At 44.7% G+C, this 25,458-nt stretch overlaps 1 protein-coding gene across 1 annotated transcript in view; it reads right to left on the bottom strand.

The window, feature by feature from the left end:
* Nucleotides 1–25,458, bottom strand: part of LOC130483052 (bifunctional heparan sulfate N-deacetylase/N-sulfotransferase 3) — an 81,704-nt gene that overhangs the window by 40,193 nt on the left and 16,053 nt on the right. Inside the window, exons 2-3 of the mRNA XM_056855946.1 lie at nt 8,326–8,413; nt 261–415 (exon numbers count right to left, since the gene is read on the bottom strand). Coding sequence (XP_056711924.1) covers nt 261–415; nt 8,326–8,413 — 243 coding nt within the window. The remainder of the gene's footprint in view (nt 1–260; nt 416–8,325; nt 8,414–25,458) is intronic.

Below are 25,458 nucleotides of genomic sequence, written 5' to 3'. Positions count from 1 at the left end.
CAAGACTTGTGGATAAAAAAACAACAACTGGTCTGAATCTAAAGTAGGCGAGTGAACACATGAAGCTGCTTTACACTGAATCATGACTGAACTGACAATCCAGATGAATTGGTCAGAGTGATTTCAATCAATTTCCCTAAAAATGCGATACACTGAATTTCGAGCAGAGAAAAATCCTTAAAACATAAAAGGAAAATGTGTGCTATAGATCAGGAAATAAACACCTCCGTCAAATTCACAGTGCAGTAATTTTAACTCACTAAGGCAAATTTTTTGTTGAGAATCATCTGCTCCACCAGGGATGACTCATTATGGAAGAGATGTGGCTGCATGTGGCTCCACATATGAGGAAACCACCAGAATTCATCCACAGATCCCAGTAATAAATCGTCACCTTCGTCTTCCTCTACAGTTCCTGTAGAAAGAAATAAGTTAATTCAATTACTGTCAAGTTTTCAGATATTTGAATAGCCACATGGGTGCTCATCTGCGGATACTTATATCTGCAGATTGAGCCCTGATGGAGAGAAGAGAGATTTCCTTCCAAACTGTGTGTGGGGGGGAGGGACACCCAAGATTTGAATTTTTGTGGGGGTTTACAAAACCCCAAATGCAGTGCTGCTGCAGTGGGGAATGGGAAGAGGACAGGGAACAGCAGCGCTGATGATGCACAGCTACATGAGAGGGGTCCTCCTCTCCCACCCCCACTCTCCAGTGCTGCTTCTCCCTGCAGTCTATCAGGTTAGAAGCTGTCAGGAAAGTTTCAAAGGGGCAGCTGAGCATGCGCCTACAGAGGCAGGAGTGAGATGGAGCCTCCTCCCCCACTCGCATGCCTCCGCCACCACCGCCACAGATGTCCTTTTAAACCTTTCCTGGGGGCTTCTAACCAGACAGGCTACAGGGAGAAACTGTTCTGGAGGTATGTGTGTGTGCGTGTGACTGGGGGGAAAGTTTTAAAAAGACAGCTGAGCTGGTAGCTATGGAGGGATGGGAGGGAGCACTTCTTCTCACCTCTGCTTCTAGAGCTGCCAGCTGAGCTTTTTAAAAAACTCCCCTCCCCCCCACCGTTTCTAATCAGCCAGACTTCAGGACGAAGCAGTTCTGGAACTGTGGGGTGGGGAGCGAAGAATCGTCCTCCCACCCCCACCTCAAGCACTGTTCCTCCCCACAGGAACACTGACCTCTGATGTAGTATTCAAAGGTATGCTTTAATTAAAAATAACAATAACAAATGCTACAAAAACAGAAGAAAACAGAAATTAAAACAACTGGGATATTTACAATTGACACATACAGAAACACACAAAACCAACAAGGAAACAAAACAAAAGGATGAATGCTTCCGGATACATTCTGTGTACTATACTGAGTGGGTATCACCACAAGGTGTACATACATTTACTAGCTACAAATCATGTATTACAGGTGTTTGTTTGTTTGTTTTTTTAAAAAAAAACCAAACCCCAACTACAACACAATATTGTTGCAGGCCCCCACTTGTATATTCTAATAGCCAAGTTTTCCAAATCCGAGGTCACTTAAATCTGGTGATTGACACCATGACTGGACATGATAGATCTTTCCACCAACCTGAAAAAGGCCCAGGTGTGCACAAAAATCTGAAAACATACATTGGGGGGGTTAACCCCCCCCCAACAAAACTAATAAAAGGAGTGCCTGTATCTTTAATAAATAGAAGCCCTCAGTGGCAGTTGCTAGGCAAGCACAGCATTCAAGGCTTGATTTCTGTCAGTGAAAGGCAGGGGAAGGGGTAGGGCCCTTTCCGGGGCTGTTTTGGCCTTTGAGGGAGGACTCATTGGGGTCATGCCTGGCAGCAACCTCCACAGCAACTACTGAGTGACTTGATGCCACCCAATTGCATGACTCAACTATGCCTGGCTGCACACTACTGTTCAACAGCAGCCACCCTATGAAAGCCAGCATGGTGAAGTTAAGGTCTAGGAGACTTAGGCTTAAATCACCAATCTGTCATGGAAGCTCGCTAGGTGGTGATGTGTCAGTCACATACTTTCAGCCTAACCTACCTCACAGAGTTGTTGTGAGGATAAAAAGGACTAGAGGAGAATGATGTAAGCCGCTTTGGTCCCCATTGTAGAGAAAGGTAATACCATATATACTCGTGTATAAGCTGAGTTTTTGAGCCCAAAAAAAGGGCTGAAAAAGCCGGCCTCGGCTTATACGTGGGTCAATACGGTAGAGGAGGGAGGGAGGAGGGAGGGGGGAACTTACCACCGCCGCCGCCATCGCCGCCGGGCGCACCCGACTCCCCTTGGCCAGGAGCGCCCTGGAAGGGCCTCCTGTGGCCGAGGGAAGGCCGCGCCTCCGCCGCCGCCGGGCGCACCCGGCTCCCCTTGGCCAGGAGCGCCCTGGAAGGGCCTCCTGTGGCCAAGGGAAGGCTGCGCTTCCGCCGCCGCCTGGCGCACCCCGGCTCCCCTTGGCCAGGAGCGCCCTGGAAGGGCCTCCTGTGGCTGAGGGAAGGCCGCGCCTCTGCCGCCGCCGGGCGCACCCGGCTCCCCTTGGCCAGGAGCACCCTGGAAGGGCCTCCTGTGGCCGAGGGAAGGCCGCGCCTTCGCCGCCGCTGGGCGCACCCGGCTCCCCTTGGCCAGGAGCAGCCGCCGCCGTCACCTTCGCCGGGCCTGGAGCGGCCTAGGAGCGGCCTGCGGGGGGGAGGGTTTATAAGCCAACCCTAAGGCTTATACGCGGGTGCCTAATTTTTCCCCATTTTTGGGGAGAAATTAGGCACCTCGGCTTATACGCGGGTCGGCTTATACACGGGTATATACGGTAAATAAAGAATAAATATAGCTGAATACGGGAGGCAGATAAAAGGTAGGTTGGTAAATGGCTAAGAAGAACAGAAAGGCAAGGAAAGGATATGGTGGTTGCCAGGAGGAGAGAAAGAGGAAACGGTACAGTGAGGAGGATACTGTGGAAAGTGAGATGCTCCCCATAAGTCCGTGAGGATTACCTACCAAGCAACTGTGCCACATAACTGTGCCATAGTTTTCTAGGTAGAGGCTGCTGGGGGGGGGAGTTAAAGATAGAGGGGCAGATAAAGGTAGATGGACTGCTGGATGGGAAGGAGAGAAGGAAGCAAGAAAAGTGGAGAGGCTATGGGGACTTTCAGGAAAAGGAAAGCAGAAATAGTAGGGGAGGGGAAATGAGATACCGTCCGCAAGCCCCTGTGGGTTCCCACTTGTTACAGTGATCAGCAGAAGCAGAATCAACTATGTGAAAAAGCTACCCAAGAGTAAAGAAACTAACAAGAAATCATCCAAGACATCCAAGACATTCAGGTTTTTTTTTTTTTAAGTATGTAACTGTAGGGGGACAGCACTCACATATGGTGGGAGACTGGAAAACAGGAGGGGGTACCTGATTTAAACCAACTCCCCATGGTTGTTACTACCATTCCTGGAAGGCAAAACGAGGATGCCCCTTCTTCTTGCTCTTCCAGGAAATGGATGTTAGCTCCAATCAGCAAAACATGTTCCTTCTTTACCACAGCCCCAATCCAAACCAGTGCCTATTCAGCTGTAAAAACCTTTTAAAAATGCTGGACAGGTCCATTCATGTATTTTGCAGCATCTTATCTAATTTGATCATGGGCTAAAGCAGGAAACAAGACAGCAGAAACAATTATTCATCTATATGTTTAACAAAACAAACAAAACAATATCGCGTGAAATAAATAGATGACTCCCTGGATAAAACAGCTAATGACACTTTCTGAAAAGATATACTGCATCACCTGCTATCAAGTAGATCGGTGAATTGCATGAGAGATGTGGCAACTTTTCTCTTCATAGCGTCAAGAAAAAATAATCTTCATTCCCCCCCTTTTAAAAAAAAGGGTGAAATGGCAGATGAATAGCCAATGGCTGTTAAAACTTATGGAAAGGAAAAAACCAACCAACCAAACAAAAAACCTCGACCTGCCAATTTGACGATATATGATTGCATTGATTGCCCCAAAGAACTTAAGCTAAAGTCTGGTCAACTGGAAAGGAAGGACTGCATTTCACTAGGCTGAGTTAAGCTAAGAGAAACACAGCTGTGAGAAAGCCCCAGATTTCCAAGAACCGAAAAAGAACACCACAGTCAATGTCTTAGAGATATGGTAAGGCAAAGGAGCCTGAAAAGTCAGACTCTGCTCTTGGGAGGCAAGGGAACTAATTATGTAGAAAATAAATTCTCCTAAAGAAGCTCAGATCTGCAAAAAGCTGTGCCAAGACTCAGGCCAAAAGAATGATCAGACTAATGAACCATATTATAGGTCCACAACAGGCAAGACAACGAGTGCTAATGAAGACTGCAACTGATTAAAGAATGTTCAGGCCATTAATTGATTAAGAAGGAGATGATTAAAGTTAAGTTTAATAAAATCTTGAAATATGCATGCACTTTTTTGAAATATGGAAGATGTGGACGAGTACTCAGTGTTTAACAAACTAATGCCACCATGGCCCACAAACATTTGCTACAACAACAGTGTGAAATTGTACCATGTTGATTGTATTAGATCTTTCAGAAGAAGAATTGGATTTATATCCTGCTTTTTCTCTACCTTTAAGGAGTCTCAAAGCAGCTTATAATCGCCTTCCCTTCCCCACCCCACCCCACCACAGACAACTTGTGAGGTAGGTGGGGCTGAGAGAGTTCTGAGAGAATTGTGACTGGCCCAAGGTTGCCCGGCAGGCTTCATGTGGAGGAGTGGGGGAAACAAAACTGGTTCACCAGATTAGAGTCTGCAGCTCATGTGGGGGAGTGCAGAATCAAACCTAGTTCTCCAGATTAGAGTCCACCCCTCCTAGCCACTACACCACACTGGCAGAATGTGATGCCATGGATCACACAGCTGATGAGAGAGTGTATCCTCAGATTGCCTATGCAGTGGGGTTACACACAAACTTGGAAAAATCCAACGTATACCATCTGCATGTGCAGTTAATTCCCATTTTTAAAAGGTATGTGTCAAGAGATATACACCCTTGCAAGAACCAATCTAAGAGATCAAGGAATTACACCTAGTATTTGGTCAAATCATAAAACTTGATCAAACATCCTGCTGGATGGGAAGGTGAGAGACTTGTACATATCAAAATATCTAGCCTGGGTTGTTAACAGCCTGGCAAAATGAATTTTGTTTGTACCTGAACCTTTTATACTATACTGAAACAAAGCCTAAAGCTTTTACAGGAGTGGTTTACTGTTTGCAAGGGTCCAACCCAGACTTGGCTACGTCTACCTTAAAAGGAGGTTGGTTCCAGGCACAGGACAGGGGAATTAAATCACCTGGGCTGGTTAGGTAAAATTGGCAAGAACCTGACAGTATGAACCATGCATATAGAGTCTCTCCATGTTGTAGTTTGCCAAACTCACATATGACAACACTGTATGTGACTGGTTGGTGCCACTGAAGGTGGGGCTAGATGCCAAATGGAAGAGGAGCTAAGACGCAATTTCCCACCCTCTCCTATACCACAGTTAGCATCTGTATTGGTGGAACTGGTCCCAAATTAATACCTGGTCAGGCTCCAGACACAAGTTATCATGTTTGAGGGTTAATGTGCTCTGGCATGTTATGACCACGGCTGTGGGTGTGTTTTATCAACTCCAATAAAAGGCCTGGACCTTTTACTTCTGAACTGGATGAGGTGCTGCTTTGATGAGTGAAGCCCTAGACATCTTGGGCTCCTTCACATCACTTTTATTCCTATATCCATTCAATTCCTCAAGACCAAGTACCCAATTAATACCCTCTGTGTATTCCTAGAATTTTGGTACCTGCTGCCCATTTAAGGGACTCTCTTTCTCTAAAGACTCTCCAAAACTGTACTCTGAGAATTTCTTCGTAGGCATCGCAGGCATTAGACTTCTTTTTGCACCTACAGTTGTGTACTGATGTCAAGTGAGTGAAGAGACTGTATTACCATATTCTGGGTTTGATCCAATCTGCTATTCTACTGATGAGAAAGGTAGGGCCACTAAAAATCCTATGCTGGGGATGACAGGACCTGCATGGACAATAGGTATGTCATTCAGGGGCTGTAGTAAGGAGGGAAATTGGGTGAGACTGAATACAAAAAGCTGGATGGAACCAGCCCTTTATTTTTATTAATGTTCCTTGTTCCAAATTTCGGGGATAATGTGCAAAGAAATAAACAACCTGCATTTGTTGTGGCTTCTTATGTGACCTCATACATACAATTGCTTTCCACTCATATAGCTTCTCTCTTGACTAGTGTGCCATCCTTCAGTTTATTCTTTTGCTATCCATTGTTTCCCCCCTCTGCCCGGGAGAAACAAATGATTTTAAGAATGAAACACCATTTCAGGCAGCTGAAATGATGCAGTAGCCTGGCTGAGACCATTAGATTTTAGGAGTTCATTAAAACCAATGACTTTGTCATTGAACAATATGGTCATTTCAGGGGTGAGCCAACATAAAGAGATCAATTCTGTGGTAATTATGTAGATGTACGGCTTTTCTGCATGCCACCAGAGCAGAGAAGGTCTTGTTCACACTGCAGCTATGCTGTAAATTAGTTACTCCTTTCCCACTTCTCAGCTTAGCCATTTTATAGACTGTTGCTGGAGGAAATAATATGATTAACTGGAGAGTATCTGGATTGGCAATTTTTAAACAATCCAATGCCGCTAGTAGTTTGAAGAGTTGGCACAATTTATACAACATCCCACTGTTAACCTCAAGGCCTCAATTTCTTTGTTATCTTCACATGCACACAGTTTACCGTATATACTCGCGTATAAGCCGAGTTTTTCAGCCAAAAAAAAGGGCTGAAAAAGCCGGCCTCGGCTTATACGCAGGTCAATACGGTAGGGGAGGGGGGAGGAGGGAGGAGGGAGGGAGCAACTTACTGCCGCCGCCATCGCCGCCGGGCCCATGCGGCTTCCCCTGGCCAGGAGAGCCCTGTGAGGGCCTCCTGCGGCCGCTGCAAAGCCGTGTGGCCGCCGCCGAGTGCACCTGGCTCCTCCCGCCCTGGAAGGGCCGGGGGAAGCCGGCTGCCGGGCCCGCCCTGGAAGGGCCGGGGGAAGCCGGCTGCCGAGCGCGCCTGGCTTCCCCCCTCCGCCCTGGAAGGGCCGGGGGAAGCCGGCTGCCGAGCGCGCCTGGCTCCCCCTGCCCTGGAAGCCTTCTGCGGGGGGCCCGCCACCGCCACCACCACCTTCGCCGGGAGCCCTGTCAGGTAAGCCTGCGGGGGGGGGGAGGGGTTATAAGCCGACTCTCGGCTTATACGCGGGTGCCTAATTTTTCCCCATTTTTGGGGAGAAATTAGGCACCTCGGCTTATACGTGGGTCGGCTTATACATGGGTATATACGGTATGCGTTTATTTGTGTATAAGCTCATATCTTACTCAAGAGGGGAAAATCTCAATTGGCCTAGACAAATCTCATGCAGCCAACTTATATCTAGTTTGGTCTAAATCAGGGGTGTCAAACTCAATTGTTATGAGGGCCGGATATGACATAAATGTCACTTTGTCGGGCTGGGACATGCCAGCCCAGATTGAGTGTGTGTGTGTTGGGGCGGAGGTGGCTGCCTCAGCTGGCTTGTGGGTCGGATAAGAGCTCTCAAGGGGCTGGATCCGGCCCGCGGGCCCTATGTTTGACACCCCTGGTCTAAATAAATGAAGAATTTTTTTACTGAATTTAAGTCTGAAATGCAGTATTGTATCTACTCCTGCAACTTTCGTGATTCTATTAAACAGTGTTTTAAATAAGTCAAGGAGTAGAGTTTCTACCATATCCCATGAACTAAGTCACTCATTACAACATAGGAAGTTCAGTATTAGATGTAAAGTATTTTTCAACAACGTATGTGAGACCAATATTCAAAACAGACACATTTTTTTACTAGTAGTTGTAAAGAATGCTGCTTTGGTTCCGCAATTTCCAAAAAAACTCTTGGGATTCAACAATAAATGGAAGGAGTCTTATAAGAAGGATCACTGGACAATGGCAACCAACAGAATGGCATAACCATGATGTTCTGTCAAATAATGCATCAGTCCTTCAGGGAGATACAACATGGCAAATGTTTGGTATTGGAGTGTCAGGATATTTCATGTTGTAAAATTCACAACATACGGAAGAGCTGATTGATTTTCTTGTTTTATCTTCCTAAAGGAAGATTTCTTATTTCCTCAGGCTCTGAGAGCTCTTCACTCTCATTTCATTTTGTTTCATTGCACAAAGCTACAGGACCAAAATCAATTTCAGTTCTTATGCACCGAAAGGTTACTAGAAGATTGAGAGTGATTTTACTATTTTTCTGTCTTACCTGTATGATAAAATTTCCCTGAAAAGCCCAGGTTGAAAGTGAAATTTGTGATTTGAGCTCTCAGAAGGTTCTGAGTATCAAGCAGAGCCTGAAATAAACAAAGTAAAAAATCATCACATTTTTAATTGAATCAGTGTATGACATACTAAAAAAGGGGGGATATTAGTACAATCATTTTTTCCAAGGCAACCGAACACTGTTCCAATCCCAATAACTTCATAACTGTACTAAACCTACACAGGAATAAACGGGACACATGCAGGCTTGCCTTTATGACTGGGAACAATTCTCTGTAAAAATACAATCTATACACGCATAGGGCCTACATTACAGCAAACATGCGTAGGCAGAGAATGCAACCAGCTTGCTCAATCAACACAGGCATGGGGTCACTGTGTTCAGTCCCAATGTGCATTATCTGTGTCCACATTTGCCACACTTATGGGTGTTCCTATGAACCTTCAGAACTTTGTGCCACAACTGTGGCTGGTCCCACTGTGTGGATTTCTCCATTCAGACAGGACTTAGGCTGTTAGATACAGGATAAGTAGATGGTCTGCTCTTAATCAAGAATTATGCCCAAATATATGTTCAGAAGGTATTTAAAAAAAATCAGGCCCTGTGAATTTGCTTTGGCTAAGAAAAATGCATGACTGTTTCCTTCACCTTGTAGGCCCCCACACAAGATAACTGAAAAAATAATCTTAAATCAGCCCCATGTAAAACACTATAATAACCAATGCTTGAAATAATAAATGCATGACAGTGACTAGATACCTATTCTCCAGAAAAACAGTCTAATCAGGTGAAAGATTAAAGGCACTCTGATCTACAGGTGCTGCTTGAGTATCCTTTAGATGTCCAATAGGATTCCAGAGTTCCACAAAGAATTTACCAAAGTAACAGAAACACCGGCAACTTAAAATTCTGAAATCCAGGATTTCAAAACTGTCAGATCTGTTTTGCCAAGGACACTTTGAAGATCTCTCTTAAGTGTTTTGTAAATAGCAATGGAAAAATAAAAACTTACAAAATCCTACCAAGATGAGAGGTACAATCTCACATTGCTCCTTTCTAGACATAACTGGCCAGAAAGGACCAGTCACTCACTATTAATCCCCAATATGTTATTAGTTGCTTTCAGTAGGGTTGCCACTTACCTGGAAATGTTGTGGTGACCCCTCTGGTGATGTTCCCTGTTCCCCCATCCAATGGAATGTTGGAGGGGGGAATGGGGGAGAAAAATAGCACCTCAAAGTCACTTCCTGTTTCAGAACAAGAAGCAATGTCGTGATATTGTAGAAATTTCAAGATCTCTATGGTAAAACTATAAAGATTTTTGAAATTCCTAGAGCATCATGATGCTGCTTTCTGTTTCAAAACAAGAAGTGACTTCCAAAAGCTACTGAGATAACTTGTTGACTTTTCTCTGTTGATCTCCAGATGGACTATAGACAATTATTTCTTTTGGTGAAAGTAGGTAACCTCTAATAACTTCTGAAAGAAGGCATATTTGGGCTTTGTATCTCCCAAGGGGCTTCAGTTAGGACAGATGTATTCAAGGATCAAATGAACAGAAGCACCTCACTGACCAATCAGTATGCATTTTAAGCATTTATTATTTAATCATAATTATATCCTGCCCACCTCCACCAGGCAAGGCTCAGGGCAGCTTACATCATAAAATTCAACAGTAATTAATAAAATACAAGCACAATTTAAAAATCCCAGTGAGGTCCCAATAAAACTGATCTAAAAACAACCAAGAAACTGAAGAACAATGGCACCTCAAAAATACTCCCACCCCATACTGAAGATGTCATGCAATTAAAATCTAAGCAGTGATTCGGGGTCTAAAATAAACTATAGATTAATTGGATGACAATCTGGGAGGCCAGTGAGACTGGGCAAAGGAAACAGGAAACAGAAGTGTTACACAAGCAGAGGGGTCTCCTGTTATTGGGGAAAATTAGCTGGAGACTGATAAAGCCTTGCAAGAGGTTGGAGTGGGGATCTTTAAACCAATTTCTATGCCAGATGAGCACAGCAGTGGAAAAGGTTCCCAATAAAGAAGTGTTTTGTGAATTTTAAGGTTTTTATTAAAATAGTCAAATTAGGTTGCATATACACACATAATTCCCAATACATACAAAACTCAGAAAGTAAAGGTTTCAGGGGATTGAAGGTTCGGGGGGGGGGTTATAATTATTTGATCCGAGGAGTGAGGTAGAGCAATATTTCCACTTGAGAAGTGGGAAGGTGGTCCTACGTCCCAAGTGCATATATGACTGAACTCGGTCTCCCAGTTGGAAGTCCAACACTCTAGACCAGATATTAGGCCTGTCGATTCGGTTGATCCCGAACTAGAAATCAGCCGAATCCAGTTTGATTCGTGTCTTCCAAGTTCGGGTTGAACCGAAGGCAAAAACCGCTGGAGATTCCCAAAGCCGAACTAAGCAGCTTCGGGGCACTGATTAAATTCTGCTAGTTCGGGGGAATACCCCACGCCTTCCTGCTTTCTTTGACACCAGGGAGTTAAGTTCTTTCTGCTGGCCAGGTCAGAAGTTCAAATCGTAAATTGCCCTGGAAGGGAACTTTCTTTGTTTCAATTTGAAACAAAGAAAGCTCCCCTCCAGGGCAATTTACGATTTGAACTTCTGTGGGCTGGGCAGTGGGCAGTGGTCTCTGAAGAAGACTTCTGGCTTTCTAACCCCTGCTGTGGCCTGGAGTTGGCATAGGCCAGAGTTAGGCCTGGCCTGTGGTCTCTTCTCGTGATTTAAAAGTTGCAGTGTGTTCAAACTGCAGGGAGATCTGTTTGCCTCGTCTTTCTTCAGCTAGTTGGAAGGCAGTTTCTCAATAGCTAGTTGCAGAGGGTAAGCTGGAGACATATACAAATGCAAAATAGGCCATCTCCTTGGGATTCATATGCAGATTGAGCCAGCTTCAAGCATACAGGAAAATGTCCTTTTAAAATCCAAGCCTCTTGCATGGGATGAAACCGGCTTCTATTCATTCCAATGGGAGGATGGGGGGACCCCTTCCAGACCCCATAACTCTGGAACCCCTGACCAAATCTTCACCAAACTTGGGGGTTATTGCAAGGAGAGTCCCTCCAAGCTACTCTGAATTAACCCCGAATCCGAATTAAAACGAATTTTTTTTAATTCAACAGCCCTACCAGACATCCATTACTGAGTTTTCTCCAAGGACACCAATAAAAGACATGTTTTGCAGATCTTGAGTCTGCTTTTTCCAGCTACACAAACATCCAATAATCTCCCAAAAAGATTTGTACTCTGTGCGGTGCAGAAAAGTTTGGTAGCTTATGTGGCCCCTAAACCACATTATTCTCATTAAAACCAACAAGAATCATGCTGCCAACCTTCTGCCTAATTCTTTGAAAATTCACCAGCAAAATGCACACAGTAGCATGCCTCCTGTACCTCCTCAGTAGGAGGAGGATGCTCTTCAATGAGCTATTTTCTAGCTAGACAAGCCGAGTTAACATTTTGGTTGTCGTGCCTGTGATTATTTTCTAGGTGACTTGACATTTTACTCGTCATTTAGGTTCTAAACCAAAATGTTAAAACTCGTGAAAAGCATGCAGCACCAGATGGCAGGGACTATTACGCTAAGAGTGTGTGACTATCTCTTGAACGTATAGGGATGCTTTAATATGGGGGCTGAGTCTAGATTTTAATTTCTAAATGCTGTTTTGTATTCTCAAGGTAAGCTGTTGAGAGCACTTTCCACTTTTTAAAATAATTGCTTTTATGAACAACCCTACTGAGCATGTATTTTGTATGATTATAGCTATATAAATGCACCGGTGCAGACTACTATGCTTTATAACTTGCTCATTTAAATCTAAAATATATTAATAAGATACTGGAAATATCAAATAATATAAGAACAAGAAACTGCCTACTTTGTCACTGAAGAAAAGAGGGATGGGGGCTAGCAAAAGAAGGAAAATAACTAAACTCACTTCAGGTTTTTTCCAGCAACGAAACAGGAGCCATATAATTATACATTATATAGGCAAGCACGAGCTTTTTGGAAGTATTCAGAAAAATAATTGCACAGTACTTTAAAGAAGGTGAAACAAAACTGAAAACTTCTGCCTACCGACACATCAGTGCATTATTGTTTCTGATATGGCAGATGTCATACAAAGCTGACAGAATGAGATAACTTAACACTATGTGTAACAAACTAAAAACAGTAAAAAAATCATAGTTGCTTATTTCACAGAGGTCTTATGAAACGGAGCCTTGATTACTTACCGTGAAGGCTCCTTCTCTCCTGAGGCGAAAGGCGTCTTGAGCAGTGGGTTATTTTCCTTGTTCCATCCGGGGAAGGCAGGACTAAAATCAAACTTCCTGTCTTCCTGGCGGGAAAATAGCCTACGGAAGCCCAGTTACCGGCTTGCCTAGCTTAATAGACAGGAACTACAACTGAAAACTGATAACATTACCAACGAGTAACAGCCAGAACAACATACATAACATCAAACAGACGGTAGAGGGAACTACAGGTTCTAATTCACTCCAGCTATGTAAGGTCTCTATTTGTAATAGTTTATAAATGTCTAGTAAATTGAAGGTTCGATGTTATTACTCAGTGTATGATTAGGGAGGGCAAGACGCCTTTCGCCTCAGGAGAGAAGGAGCCTTCACGGTAAGTAATCAAGGCTCCGTTCTCCACTGAGGCTTCAAGGCGTCTTGAGCAGTGGGTTATTTTCCTTGTTCCATCCGGGGAATGCAGGACTAAAATCGAACTTCCTGTCTTCCTGGCGGGAAAATAGCCTACGGAAGCCCAGTTTCCTCCTGCCTTCTGGACGGGGAAGCAGGATCTTTGCACAGCTCCGTGCTTCAATTAGAGTAGGAAGAGTTTGTTACCTTTGTTGTTGTTCGTTTTTTCTTCTTATCCAACTCTTGCCAGCCCTTATTGTCTTCCAGTCTTCCCTCTCCAACCCCTCCTCGTGTGTAAAATTTCTTTGTGAGGGACTTAATTAGACCCGGGACGATCCAAGATGGCGGACGCCATTACAACCCGGGAGGACGACTTATTATCGGTAGAGGACTACCGACTAGGTTTAGTCCAGGCGGCACGCCACGACCCCGATTGCCCCAACGGCCGCAATAGCGAGCCCTTAGGGGAGAGCGCGGTGGAGATTGCGATGGGGGGCGCGGAGAGAGAGACGCGGCTCCCCTCACCAAAAAAGGCGCGAAAAGCCGCGACTGCGAAAATCGGAGCGGGGAGAAAGAAGCGAAGCTTCAGAACAGCGGGGCATAAAGTGAGAGCCGGGAAGAAATCTCCCGCCTTCTCCGCATCCTCCGCGAGCGCAGCTACCAATGCCCTCCCGGATACTACACCCGATGTCTCCCAGCCTGGAGTTGGTAACGTACTCCCCCCCCCTTCTGAATTGGCGGGACGTCGCGTTTTTTCCCAACAGGAGGCGGACGACAGTGGCAAGCTTTTCAAGCTTTCCAACTTAGAATTCCCCCCCCCTTTCCATGGGCGGGACCCACAGGGACCATGGGATCTCCCTCTACTTCTCTTTCTCATTCCCAAAGTTCCAGGGATGGGGAACCTGCCCTGAATCAGGCCATGGCTCCAACGCCAGTTCAACCCCAGGCGTCTACTTCTTCTCAGTGGCCAACAAAGGCTACACTGAAATCTAAGAAATTGGATACCCAGACTAATCAATTGGATACTACCATTTCCCTAGATTCAGATCAAGAGATAGAGGAAGGAGAATTTGACCCAGGGGACGAGTCTTCTCAGTCAGATGATCAGCCTACTAGATTGTTTAGTGGGGAGGATTATCAGAGTTTGTTAGCCAAAGCCATTCTGGCCTTAGCATTAAATGAAGAGTCTGATTCCTCAGAAAAACCCAAATCCAAGCTAAAACAGGGGGTCAAGGAGTGTTTTCCAAGAAAGAAAGCTCCTAACAATTTGGTCCCTTTTCCTGACCTCTTTGTAAGAACGGTCAGTGATGAATGGGACAATCCTTCAGCTAGCAAACAAGTGCCTCCTACTATTAAAAAATTGTATGCCTTGGCACCACATGCCATGACCATGCTTAAAGTGCCCCTTGTAGATGCCCCAGTGGCAGATCTTCAAAATCCTGGTTTGGTTCCAGAAGATGGTGTGGGCACTCTACGCAACCAGCTAGACAAAAAATCTGACTCCCTGGCTAGAAAGGCGCATGAAGCCTCGGCACTTGCAATTCAGGCCAATGCAACTATGTCCATTTTTGCTAGGGCATCATATTTGTGGACCAAAAAAACTGCTTCAATTAGTTCCTGATGATAACCACAGGATTACTGGAGGGTTGGAAAGAGTTTTAAGCGCGGTCAGTCTAATGGCCGACGCTTCACTAGATTCTATCTCATTCACAGCTAGAGCCATGGCTTCCACCACAGCCCTAAGAAGAGGTCTATGGCTCAGAGCCTGGCCAGCAGACTTCAGGGCCAAAACTACCCTTATGGCTTACCCCATACAAGGAGACAGATTGTTCGGGGGGAAATTAGACAAAATTCTTGTCGAAACCAAAGATAAAAAACATGTCATGCCCAAACAACTCCGCAAGGAACAAAAGTCTTTTAGCTACACTCAGTCCTTTCGTTCCTTTCGACCCTCTTCCAAGTATAGGACTGATTACAAGAGAGGATCCTGGAATACCTCCCGGCCCTTCCGAAGGGGTGATAGGTTTCAGAGACCTCAAAACAACACCAGAAACCAGGGATATAATGACAAGGGTGACAAGTTCACCAAATCCAATACCCAGTGACGTCCACCTCACAGGGATAGGAGGGAGGCTACAATTGTTTCTGACCAGATGGTTAGCCTCCAACCCGGACAACTGGGTTTCCAGAATCATTTCAGAGGGGTACCTTTTGGAATTCACATGCCAACCACGAGACAAATTCATCCTTTCCCCCACATCACTCAAAAGGGAAAAGCGCACCCAGAACATTCAGGGCCATTCAACATCTGCAAAACATCAAGGCCATAGAACAGATCCCCAGCCACGAAATGCACCAGGGGGTTTACTCCATATTTTTCACCGTTCCAAAGAAAAATGGGGACTGGAGGGCCATCCTGGATCTCAAGTATGTAAACAGGAGAATGACAAAAAAGCATTTCAGGATGGAAACCTTACACTCCATCGTGGAGTCACTACGCCCCAATACATTTATGACGGCGGTGGACCTATCCGAGGCCTATCTTCACGTGCCCATCCACCCACGGCACAAACGCTTCCTCCGATTCGCAATTGGCCCATATCATTTTCAGTTCAGGGCGCTTCCCTTTGGCCTGTCTTCCGCCCCGAGGGTTTTTACGAAGATCCTCGTGACGGTCATGGCAGCTCTCAGACAGGAAGGGATCCAGGTACATCCGTACCTGGACGACATCCTGATCTGCGCTCAATCCAGGGAGAAATCCATCCAGCATACTACAACAGTAGTACAGGTCCTCCAGGACCATGGATATATAATCAATTTCAAAAATAATTCCTTAACTCCTTCTCGCTCCTTAGTACACCTGGGGGTTCGGATAGATTCTCAGACAAATACTCTTTCCTTACCCCCGGAGCGAATTTGCAAAATTATCACGTTAGCTTCCTCCGTAATCAGGTCGAAGTCAACACGTCTAATGAGATTAGCGAAGCTCTTAGGACTCATGATCTCATGCATTGCAGTGGTACCCTGGGCTCGGTTCCACTCGAGACCCCTTCAGTGGTTCTTAAGACCATTTCACAAGGACATAACCAAGAAGAGAGACAGACCCATACGCATTACCCAAAAGGCAAAACAGGGGTTACAGTGGTGGACCCACAAAGTAAACCTTCAGAAAGCAAGTCAGTACTTACACGACGAACCTCTCCAGTTATTTACCGATGCCAGTTTGGAGGGTTGGGGAGCCACCCTCAACAGACACATGACTCAGGGCCTATGGTCCCCAGCCAAAACAAAACTGCATATCAATCTATTAGAGATGAGAGCAGTCAGGTTAGCCCTCCTCAAATTCTCGTCAGTCCTTCAGGGTCACCATGTACTCGTGAGGACGGACAACACAACTACGAAGGCACACATAAACAAGCAGGGAGGGACCAGATCATCCTCCCTTCACCTGGAGGCAGTAGCGATCTTCTCATGGGCACAGGTACACCTCAAATCGATACGGGCCGAACATATAAAAGGGACCCTCAACACCCAGGCGGACTGGCTCAGCCGTCAGACCGTAGACGAGGGAGAGTGGTCTCTAGATCACGATGCCTTTCAACTAATCATTTCCAAATTTGGCACCCCTCAGGTAGATTTGTTCGCCTCAAAAGCAAACGCCAGGCTACCCAGATTTTTCTCAAGATTCTATCATCAAAATGCAGAAGGAACGGACGCTTTGACCAGCCCATGGCCCAAGGGCCTGATGTACGCCTTTCCTCCGTTGCCAATTCTACCCAAGGTGCTAAGGAAGGTCTTTCAGGAGAAGGCCAATGTCATACTCATTGCCCCCTTTTGGCCCCGCAGACCGTGGTTTGCAACCCTCCAACATTAATTAATTTAATTCCCATTAATTCCCAAACCTGCTTTCTACTGAAAAAAATAAGGACGTACATTTAATGGTTTAAAAAGTGCTGGATACCAGGCACATGCTGATTTACAAAGGGTAACATAATACAGAAGCTGTATTTAAAGCTGCAAGCAGAATGCATGTTCTGAGGAAACATGCATTGCAGACCCCTAGGAAAGAAGGGAAGTGGGAGGAGGCAAGGGGAGAATAACACAATATTGACACCATGCTGGAGCAAACTACAGCCGCAACTTTAGTGATTTCAGCCACTGGAGAACTGGCCAGGCATGGGGGATGGATCTATCCATTGGGCGATTCTTCCCAGCCTGCCTGCTAGGTGAAACTGTATGTGATGGCAGATCTTTGGATCCCACATGGTGCAAGCCACTACGTGGCTCCCCTGCCATCTGAGAGTGTAGCTGGATGACAGCTGGGCACACCCCCTAATGTCCCCACCCCCAAGACCTGTTAAGGGGATCCCCAAAGTGGGGGAGACAGGCCCACAGGCACTGCCTTTCCCCCCAAATGGCTCTTGGCCCAAGCCAAACCACCACAAGAGACAGATGGGAAAGCCACCTGACTCCTGCCAACGCTCCCAAGGTTGCAATCAAGCCTGGAGACCATACTGAATCCCGTGAAGCCACATGTCCCGCCCCATACTGAAAGATGAACCCCATCAGCCCTCAACAGGGCTTCCTGCTGAAAGGAAATGTCCAGGTGCCGAATTACAGTGCTGCCTGCTGCCGTGATGCACCAGCCTGATCACTTTCCTCCTGGCAACATCTATTTTCTCAGGGGAGATGGCTCCCTACCAGCTGCACCTTTCCAGGAGCTCTGACCAAAAGAAGCAAGTATTAAGTAGGCAGGAGAACAGGGTCCCTAGGTTAGCCTTGATGGCAAGGGTGAGATCCGAACAACTCCTGAGGGTGAGGTCATTCTCCCCCAGCTGGATAACCAGTGCGTACGATGGTCCATGGTGATCCATGTGACGCAACTCAGCAGGCAGGAGCAAGTCCCAGGGCATCCCCCGACTCCCCATTCAGGTAAACTGTCCAGACCCCCAGATAGGACCCCCAGCTGGTTGCCACCATGTAGATCCCTGCCCAGTGAACGATGCTGTGACTGCATACACACACTGCATTGCAATGGAGAGCTCCAACTAGAATTAGGGGGAGTTAGTAAGAGGGACCAAGGTGAGGGCAAATGTATGACTTGTAGGCCAAGGACCTCTATCGCCCAATGGCTTGGCTATAGACCGGAGGCAGCCTGATCCCCACTGCTGCAGTGGCAGCCCAAATCCTGAATGAGTGGTCTCCAAAGTCTCTGGGGGCAGCCCAAAGGCAGCCAGCCTAGCCCACATAACACCGATAAACTGGAACAGTATGAGGAAGTACCTGTTGGCATAAGTGAAAAGAGGACCAGGGAAGTGAGACTACATGGCCAAGAATTCCACGGTTGACCGGACCAGGCAGGACTGCCCCCTAGATATGGCCCAGAGGTGGATGACAGACCTGACCCTCTCTGGTCTGTCTTAGATCTCCTCAGAACCACCCACAGTTCTGACCCCCAGAGGGAGATGTCCTCCCAGACCATTCCACGCCTGGAGCAATCCCCACGAGAGGCTGCAACCAGCTCACTCATCCTAAAAGTGCCATAAAAGGCCAGCATCAGGGCCAACTGGAACAGCGCAGCCTCGAACTCAGACCAGCAGACCGTAGGGAGCTGCTACAAAAGTCCTGTAAGGATTGCATAGTTGATAGGTTTCCAGGAGGCATGCATCAAGGGGGCAAGATGCACTTTTATAAACCTAGAGAGGTTGCATGTTTATATTAAAACAGACAGCATGGAAGTAACGCTACTGACTTTGAGCATTCTCACTTACCACCTATTCAGGGAGTGGCTTTGATTATGGAATTATTTAAGTATTTTCCTTGATATTATGCTCTTTCATCTCCCTCCCCATTCATTTGCACAATCAAAGATCAAAAATATGACCAACCGGCATTTTTTTCCCTTGCAGGAAACTAGGGAGAAGGAGCTAATTATGGAAAGGTAGGCTTAAGCTTTTATCTCTTACCAATTTTATTTAATAAAGCAAAGCAATTAACAGTGCCGTATTCAGGATTTTATCTGCTTTCCTGTTATTAGTTCTTGGGTACTACTCTACCACTTTAGATGATTTCATTATCCTGCTGCTAATAGAGTAACAAACCATCAATTTCTTTTAATTAAAGGTCAAAAATCCTCAGGCCAATCACAACAAGAGAACTAATAAGCACCCTGCTGTACCATATCATTTCCCACTCCACCCCATATAGCTGAAGATGTGGTATTTAAAGTAGAATGAGGTTATGTTCATTTTAGCTCATTTTCTGCCTAAGTCTTTGTCTGCACAACTTCAATGCCATGCTGAATGCTGGTTTTTATTCCCTGCTTTGAAATGTTAAAAATGGGTAGAAAATTATCAAGACTCTAACAGCCCATTTCTGAGGTTGGGGGCAGAATGGGCATAGGAGGCAGCATGACCCCTACGCTGGCATCCGTGCCACTTGTGCCATCTAAACTGGCAAGGATGCCAGCATTGGGGCATTTACACTGGTCCCCTGGGACTGCAGCGGTAGCACAGCTCTTGAACAATGGCTCAGCCTCCTGCCGGCGTCCTCCCAGCACAAGTCCTTGTGCCGGCATCCTGGGAGGCATTCCTGGGGCGTTCTGAGGGGCGGAGCTGCTCTTAGGCAACTTCCTAACCCCTTTCAGCCCAGGAATGCCCCTAAAGCTACGGCGGTGCTGCACCTCCTTTTTGTTGATGCAGCATCGCAGTTCTCTATGGGGTTCCCTTCTACATTTTCTGTTTTTTTTTTTTTTTAAATAGCCTTTTTTCCCTCCCGGAGCAGCTGCTAAACCTCATTGGAGGTGTTGCGGTGGCGCTGCGGCCATGCCGTCCCCAGCCACAGCACCTCTCAGGAATGGGCTATAAGAGGCCACAATATATATGGCAGGCTGCCACAGTGGGTCCAAAGTGTGCAAGCTTGGTCTAAGTATTCAATGCCGATTGCCAGGGCTGCCAGGTATCCCACTACAGCAGGAAACCTCCCAGCGGCAGCCCCTGACCCCCGCCCTCAATAGGGTTGTAGGGGAGAAAAAATGAGACACAAATCTCAGTTGCTTTGATGCCCCCACCATGTTCCTTCCCCCAGTTTCCCTCCGGATGCCAGCCATTGGCTGGCAACTGGACTCACTACTAACTTTTCATAATTTTTTTAAAATTCTAAAGCCAAGCAGCTCAATGTTCTTTAATATGCTGCTGTTTCACATAATTGGACCTGTTAAGTTCACCATGTCTGTGGCAAATTTCGTACACCAAACATCATGAGCACAGCGCTACTCGCTCAGAAGCGTGGGAGCCACACATGAATCTGCATATGATTATTTGAATTTATGGTTTCATTTTGTACACTGTGTTTTTTTAACTGGGTTTGACAGACTATTTTATTTACGTGTGTTTGCATACTAATTGTTGTGTACTTTATTTCATTTATTACAGACTTGTATGTTACAAAGGTTAATTTCTTCAGTTTGGATAATAGCTACATTAAGTCCTATGGAACCTGGTTGTAAATTAGTTATATGTATATATTATGTGAAGGCTGTACTTGTTATATTTTTGTTTGTTGTAGAATCCAAAGGTTACTGTCCGAAGAAGAGATATCGAAATGGGATATTAGCCAGCATACTGTCACTGTTGTGTTTTTGTGTAATATTATTGACACCTTTGTTTTTTCTCATTATATGTGTACTGCAACACATGTCTAACAAGTTCAAGAACCTTCATTACAACTGTTTTGTATGTTCTCATAGTAGCTACACTTTGGCATATAAACATCTTACAACCTCTGGTGCTGTACACGTGAATCCCTGACATACGGTCTGTGGCTCTTCTGAACACCGTTCCCTATGGGGCACATCCAATGTACCAGGTAAGAAGGCTATTTCTATAAAGATAATTTCATCATTATCCCAAGGTACAAGTAACAGCCTATTTTTAAAACACAACACAACTTGTCCATGATGATTATCTAAAGGTCAAGGAGAGGTAGGGTGTCTCTGTGTATGAGACTAGGTCAACATATGCAGCTAAATGCTGCTCAATTCCCTCTCTTGTAAAGGGTGAAGACAAGAAGGAGTGTGTGCTAGCGGTCCACAAAAGGGAGCCGGTGAGTATAGGCATAGGAACTTAAGAAAAGCCCTGCTGGATCAGACCAAGGTCCATCAAGTCCAGAAGTCCGTTCACACAGTGGCCAACCAGGTGCCTCTAGGAAGCCCCCAAACAAGACAACAGCACCATCCAGCACCTAGGCATGCCTGGCTGGACACGTGCACAGTGGGGGAAGGGGAGACCACATATAAGGCACCAGCACACACACTGTCCCTCACCTCTTTGACCTGACTGTGGACAGGGCAACATATGCATTAATGAGGTGGTAGAAGGGGACATACCACTGTTGAATGTTAGCCCTTAAAACAAAACTCACTGCAAGTAGAAAACTTAGCATGGAGTGACTTTCTAACCACCCCTCTTTGGCCGAACTACAGTAAAACCTGAAGGGAATTTTTAACATAATAAAGCATTTTTAAACATCCAGCCTAATAACTCTTAAGCTGAACCTTTTCCCTTCATTCCAGATAAAAAGTGTTGGTGAAAGTTTGACAGTGATGGGTACTGACAACAGGGTAGACGGGTAATTAAAATGAAGATTTTATATACTTAGATTTTGTGTTTGGTGAGGTGCAGGGCATACAGCTGTCATGTGGCTTTTTTGGTTAATACAGATTGGCAATCAACCCAATCATAACTCACACAGCGCCATCACTATCAGGCTACCTTTTCAAAAACTGGCTTGTATACCATCTTAATTTTTGAAGATACTGGATGATTCTACTTTAAGGCAAGATTGTACAAACACCAACTATATTCTTCCTTATTAATTTAACCAGTCTCTAATTTTGATCACACGTTGGATCTTATCAACTGTAAAACTCTTACAGACTTAAAAGTGAGGCCCATTTATTTCAAAAGGAATTGCATTCCAGAAAGTAAGTTTAGGACTGCAGCTTTTATTCTCACTTAAAATTGCTTCTTAAAGCTGTTAAAAAGACCTGCTTTTTATATGCAAGTTAACTGCTTTTTAAATGGGTTTTTTAAATTTCCAGCAATGAATGAACTACTTCCAAATAAACTGTTAAAAATGTTTTAACAGCTGTTTGTGAGTGTAAGTGGCCTGAGACATTGGGTTCATTTAACATTCTACTTTAAAATGATATCGCTACAGAGGCTAGATTCAAGCAGGCAGCAACCTGCATGAAGCAGCTGTTCCTTAACTGTATGAGAGCAGAGCTTCATGCAGTTTGGGTGAATTTTAACCACTCTTAATACCTTTACCCAAACAGTGGCTACAGTAGGGAGGTTGTATTCATTTGAAATGCATACAGAGCTACCAACACAGACAGCTTAAAATACGAAACATCGCTCACATGGATGCATTACAAGCAGCCATCCACGAATGTTTCCACATGCAAGAGTTAAGCCTCAATCTACTCCAATGTTAATTTCCTTCACAATTGCCTTAAGTAATAGGCTAATAAAATAAGTACTATATGAGCATTAAATAACTGCCAAAGCCAGGCTGCACAGCCCAGGCCCAGATTCCAGCTGCAGCATTCTTCCTGATTTGTTTCATTCACTGAAGGTATTCAAAGCACTACAGGTTTGTAGACCTTTTCCATCTCCGTGTGGAAATATCTGCACCGCACACAGGACAGTCAACACTGGTGATGAGGATGGGAAAATGCTGGCGTTCCATCCCATATGGCTCCTTCTTACCACAGATCCAGAGCAACACGGTACAGATGGCACCAATTTTTCCAGCCTGTTGTAGCCAACCAACCAGTCCCCCATCATATTAGGGCCATTTAAACTTGTGGTGTAAGACTGGCATAAGAAAGGGTGTTAAGTGTATATAGTAAAAAAGATATATAGACAAGGAGCCCAAAACCTTTTCTTCACTTACCACACCACAACCCCTCTCCCCAAATACTTATATTTGAGTCGTATTCATGTTTGGCCCTCAGATTCAGATGAACCAGGTCGTACATGTGACTGGAGTCATGGAGTACTTTTCAGGAGAGAAATTTGTCAAGGAGCACTAATTTTCACCTAGCACCCATATACTAAACTGAATGACAGTAGTATTTTTCTTTCCAATCTCTCCATGGAGCACTAGGAGATGTTTGTGGAACACCAAGTGCTCCATGGAGCACAGCTTGGGAACCACTGATCTAGATTATGGACCACTTGCTTGGTTCTTGCCTGGTTTTCTACCATTCTTAGTGTTAACTAACTTAGTGTTAACTAAAACACAGTAGGCTAGTTTTCACTTATATTAGAATACAATGTTCCACAGACAACAAGATCCTTCAGTTGTCCAGAGTTTATAGTACATTGTGACTTACAGATTTTTGTCTACATTGTTTCCGAAAGAGAGGCAGGAAAAACCACAACACAGAGTCTTAAAAGTGATATATTTGGTCCATCTGCTATCCAAGCTATAAAATATTTCAAGCACTTAAAATTTCAATTTCTTTTTATAGTTTAGAGATATCATTAAAAAAAAACAGCAGCAGCTACCACAGCAAAAAAGCCCATTACTTGGCTACTTGAGAAATTAAAGTTTATTTTCTAAGGTGTAACAAGGTATAATTTACCCTAGAAAAAAAGGGAGGCAATTTAAGTGGAAAAATTGGCCATAAACTACTAAAACAGTTTTTGTCTTATTTTTCTTTCCCCCAAACAAACAGGCCAGCAATCCCTTTATCACTTTTTGGGCAAAGTATTTGAAGGCCAGGCATTCCCACCTCTCCAAAGTGAATATTGCCTCTGCAAAAAAAGGAGCAGAAACGTATAAAATTCATTTCCCCAGTGTTGACAAGGGGCAATGGAATTGATAAAGTTGCACAAGTCACTCCCAACATCCCACTTTCCTCTGGCTATAGTACTATGTAAGTCTTGCAAGGGGAAATAAATGTGACTGGATTCTATAGATAAGAACTTAAAGCAGCAGCAGTTAACTACAAGCCACAAAATTACTACACTGACTAACCAGGCAGTCTCTGCAAAGCCATACACTGACTACCAGAAGAGTTCTTTTCCAGCACCTGCTCCTGCTATTCTTTTAAATGGAAACACCAGTAATTGAAACTGGGACCTTTACATGCAAAGTATTTAGTCCCTCTGCCCCTCTTCTGTATGATACTGGCTTATAGGTACAGCACTTTAGAAAGTTATTTAGGGCACTCTTTAGATACTTACTGGTATATTTTAGGATACATTTTGGTATTATATCTCCCTGAAGCCATGAGAGTAGTAACTTTTCTAAACTAAAAACTATGAACTTAAAATAGCTAAAATTTCTGTCATTTCTACCAAAAAAAAAAAAAAAGATTAAGGAGACCATACATTTTGCATTCCTGTAATATTTTATCAATGCTCCTCTCTGTACTCAAGACTGATGGCCTGGCTTATTTAAAAATGGTCATGAAGGCAGCAGAGCCTATGTTAGTGTTTCACATGACCTGTGCAATGTTTATAAGACTATTAGACTATATGCTGGCCTGCACATGTACACATCAGCTACATATGGTGGTGCATGTAGATCAGTGGTTCCCAACCTTTTTTTGACCAGGGACCACTAGGACTTTTTTGTTCGGTACAGGGACCCCAAGGTTCAAAATAAAAATTATGAGAATTTGAAAATAAACTTTAATCATAACTGTTAGTTAAACATTAAACTTAGAATAATATTTGAATATATACTTTTATAATAGAGAACTTTTAATTGAAAATATTAATTTATTATGGGTTTATAACTTTGTTTTGTGGACCTTAATTTAGTTCTTGCGGACCCCTGGGGGTCCATGGACCCCTGGTTGGGAACCAGTGATGTAGATAGATAATTTATTTACGGCCCTTAGCCAGATAAAACAAGATAAAACAGAAAACATGGGCTAATAAATTCTTACAAACAAAGAATTACAGTCCGAGTCTTATAACACTTAAAAAGAAAATTACAGCTGGGACACATCTGTCAATTGCGCTAAGAGGCTGTTCTATGGCGTCGAATTTTCATTGGTGCCATACAGAATTTCGCAACCTGAAAAGTGATTGAAGGATTATCCCCTTGTAGGAGCATCTCAATCCTTTCTCCTGCCCTGTCAGGTCCCATTCTCGATAAGAGGGGCTCAATAAACTTCGAACAGGGTAATGTATAAAAATTGCAGTTCAGGAGGGCATGCTTAACAGTTTCTAAGTCCCCTGATTTCCCCTCTAGCATAGCAGAAGGTAAGGCTGCACATCTGGCCAGGGTAAAGGCCCCTCTATAATTATTTATCTCTAAATAGTGGAAGATAGGCTGCTGGTGCTAGGATGTATTTAGAATGGAGGGGAGCCAGGTGCAGGTAGCTTGTGCGCCTTTTAAATGTCACCCCAGCCATGGT

The sequence above is a fragment of the Euleptes europaea genome, chromosome 9 (assembly GCF_029931775.1).
Source record: "Euleptes europaea isolate rEulEur1 chromosome 9, rEulEur1.hap1, whole genome shotgun sequence".
NCBI classification, from domain to species: Eukaryota; Metazoa; Chordata; class Lepidosauria; order Squamata; family Sphaerodactylidae; genus Euleptes; species Euleptes europaea.
The sequence above is the reverse complement of the archived record's forward strand: the minus strand, read 5'-3'. Positions and strand labels throughout refer to the sequence as shown.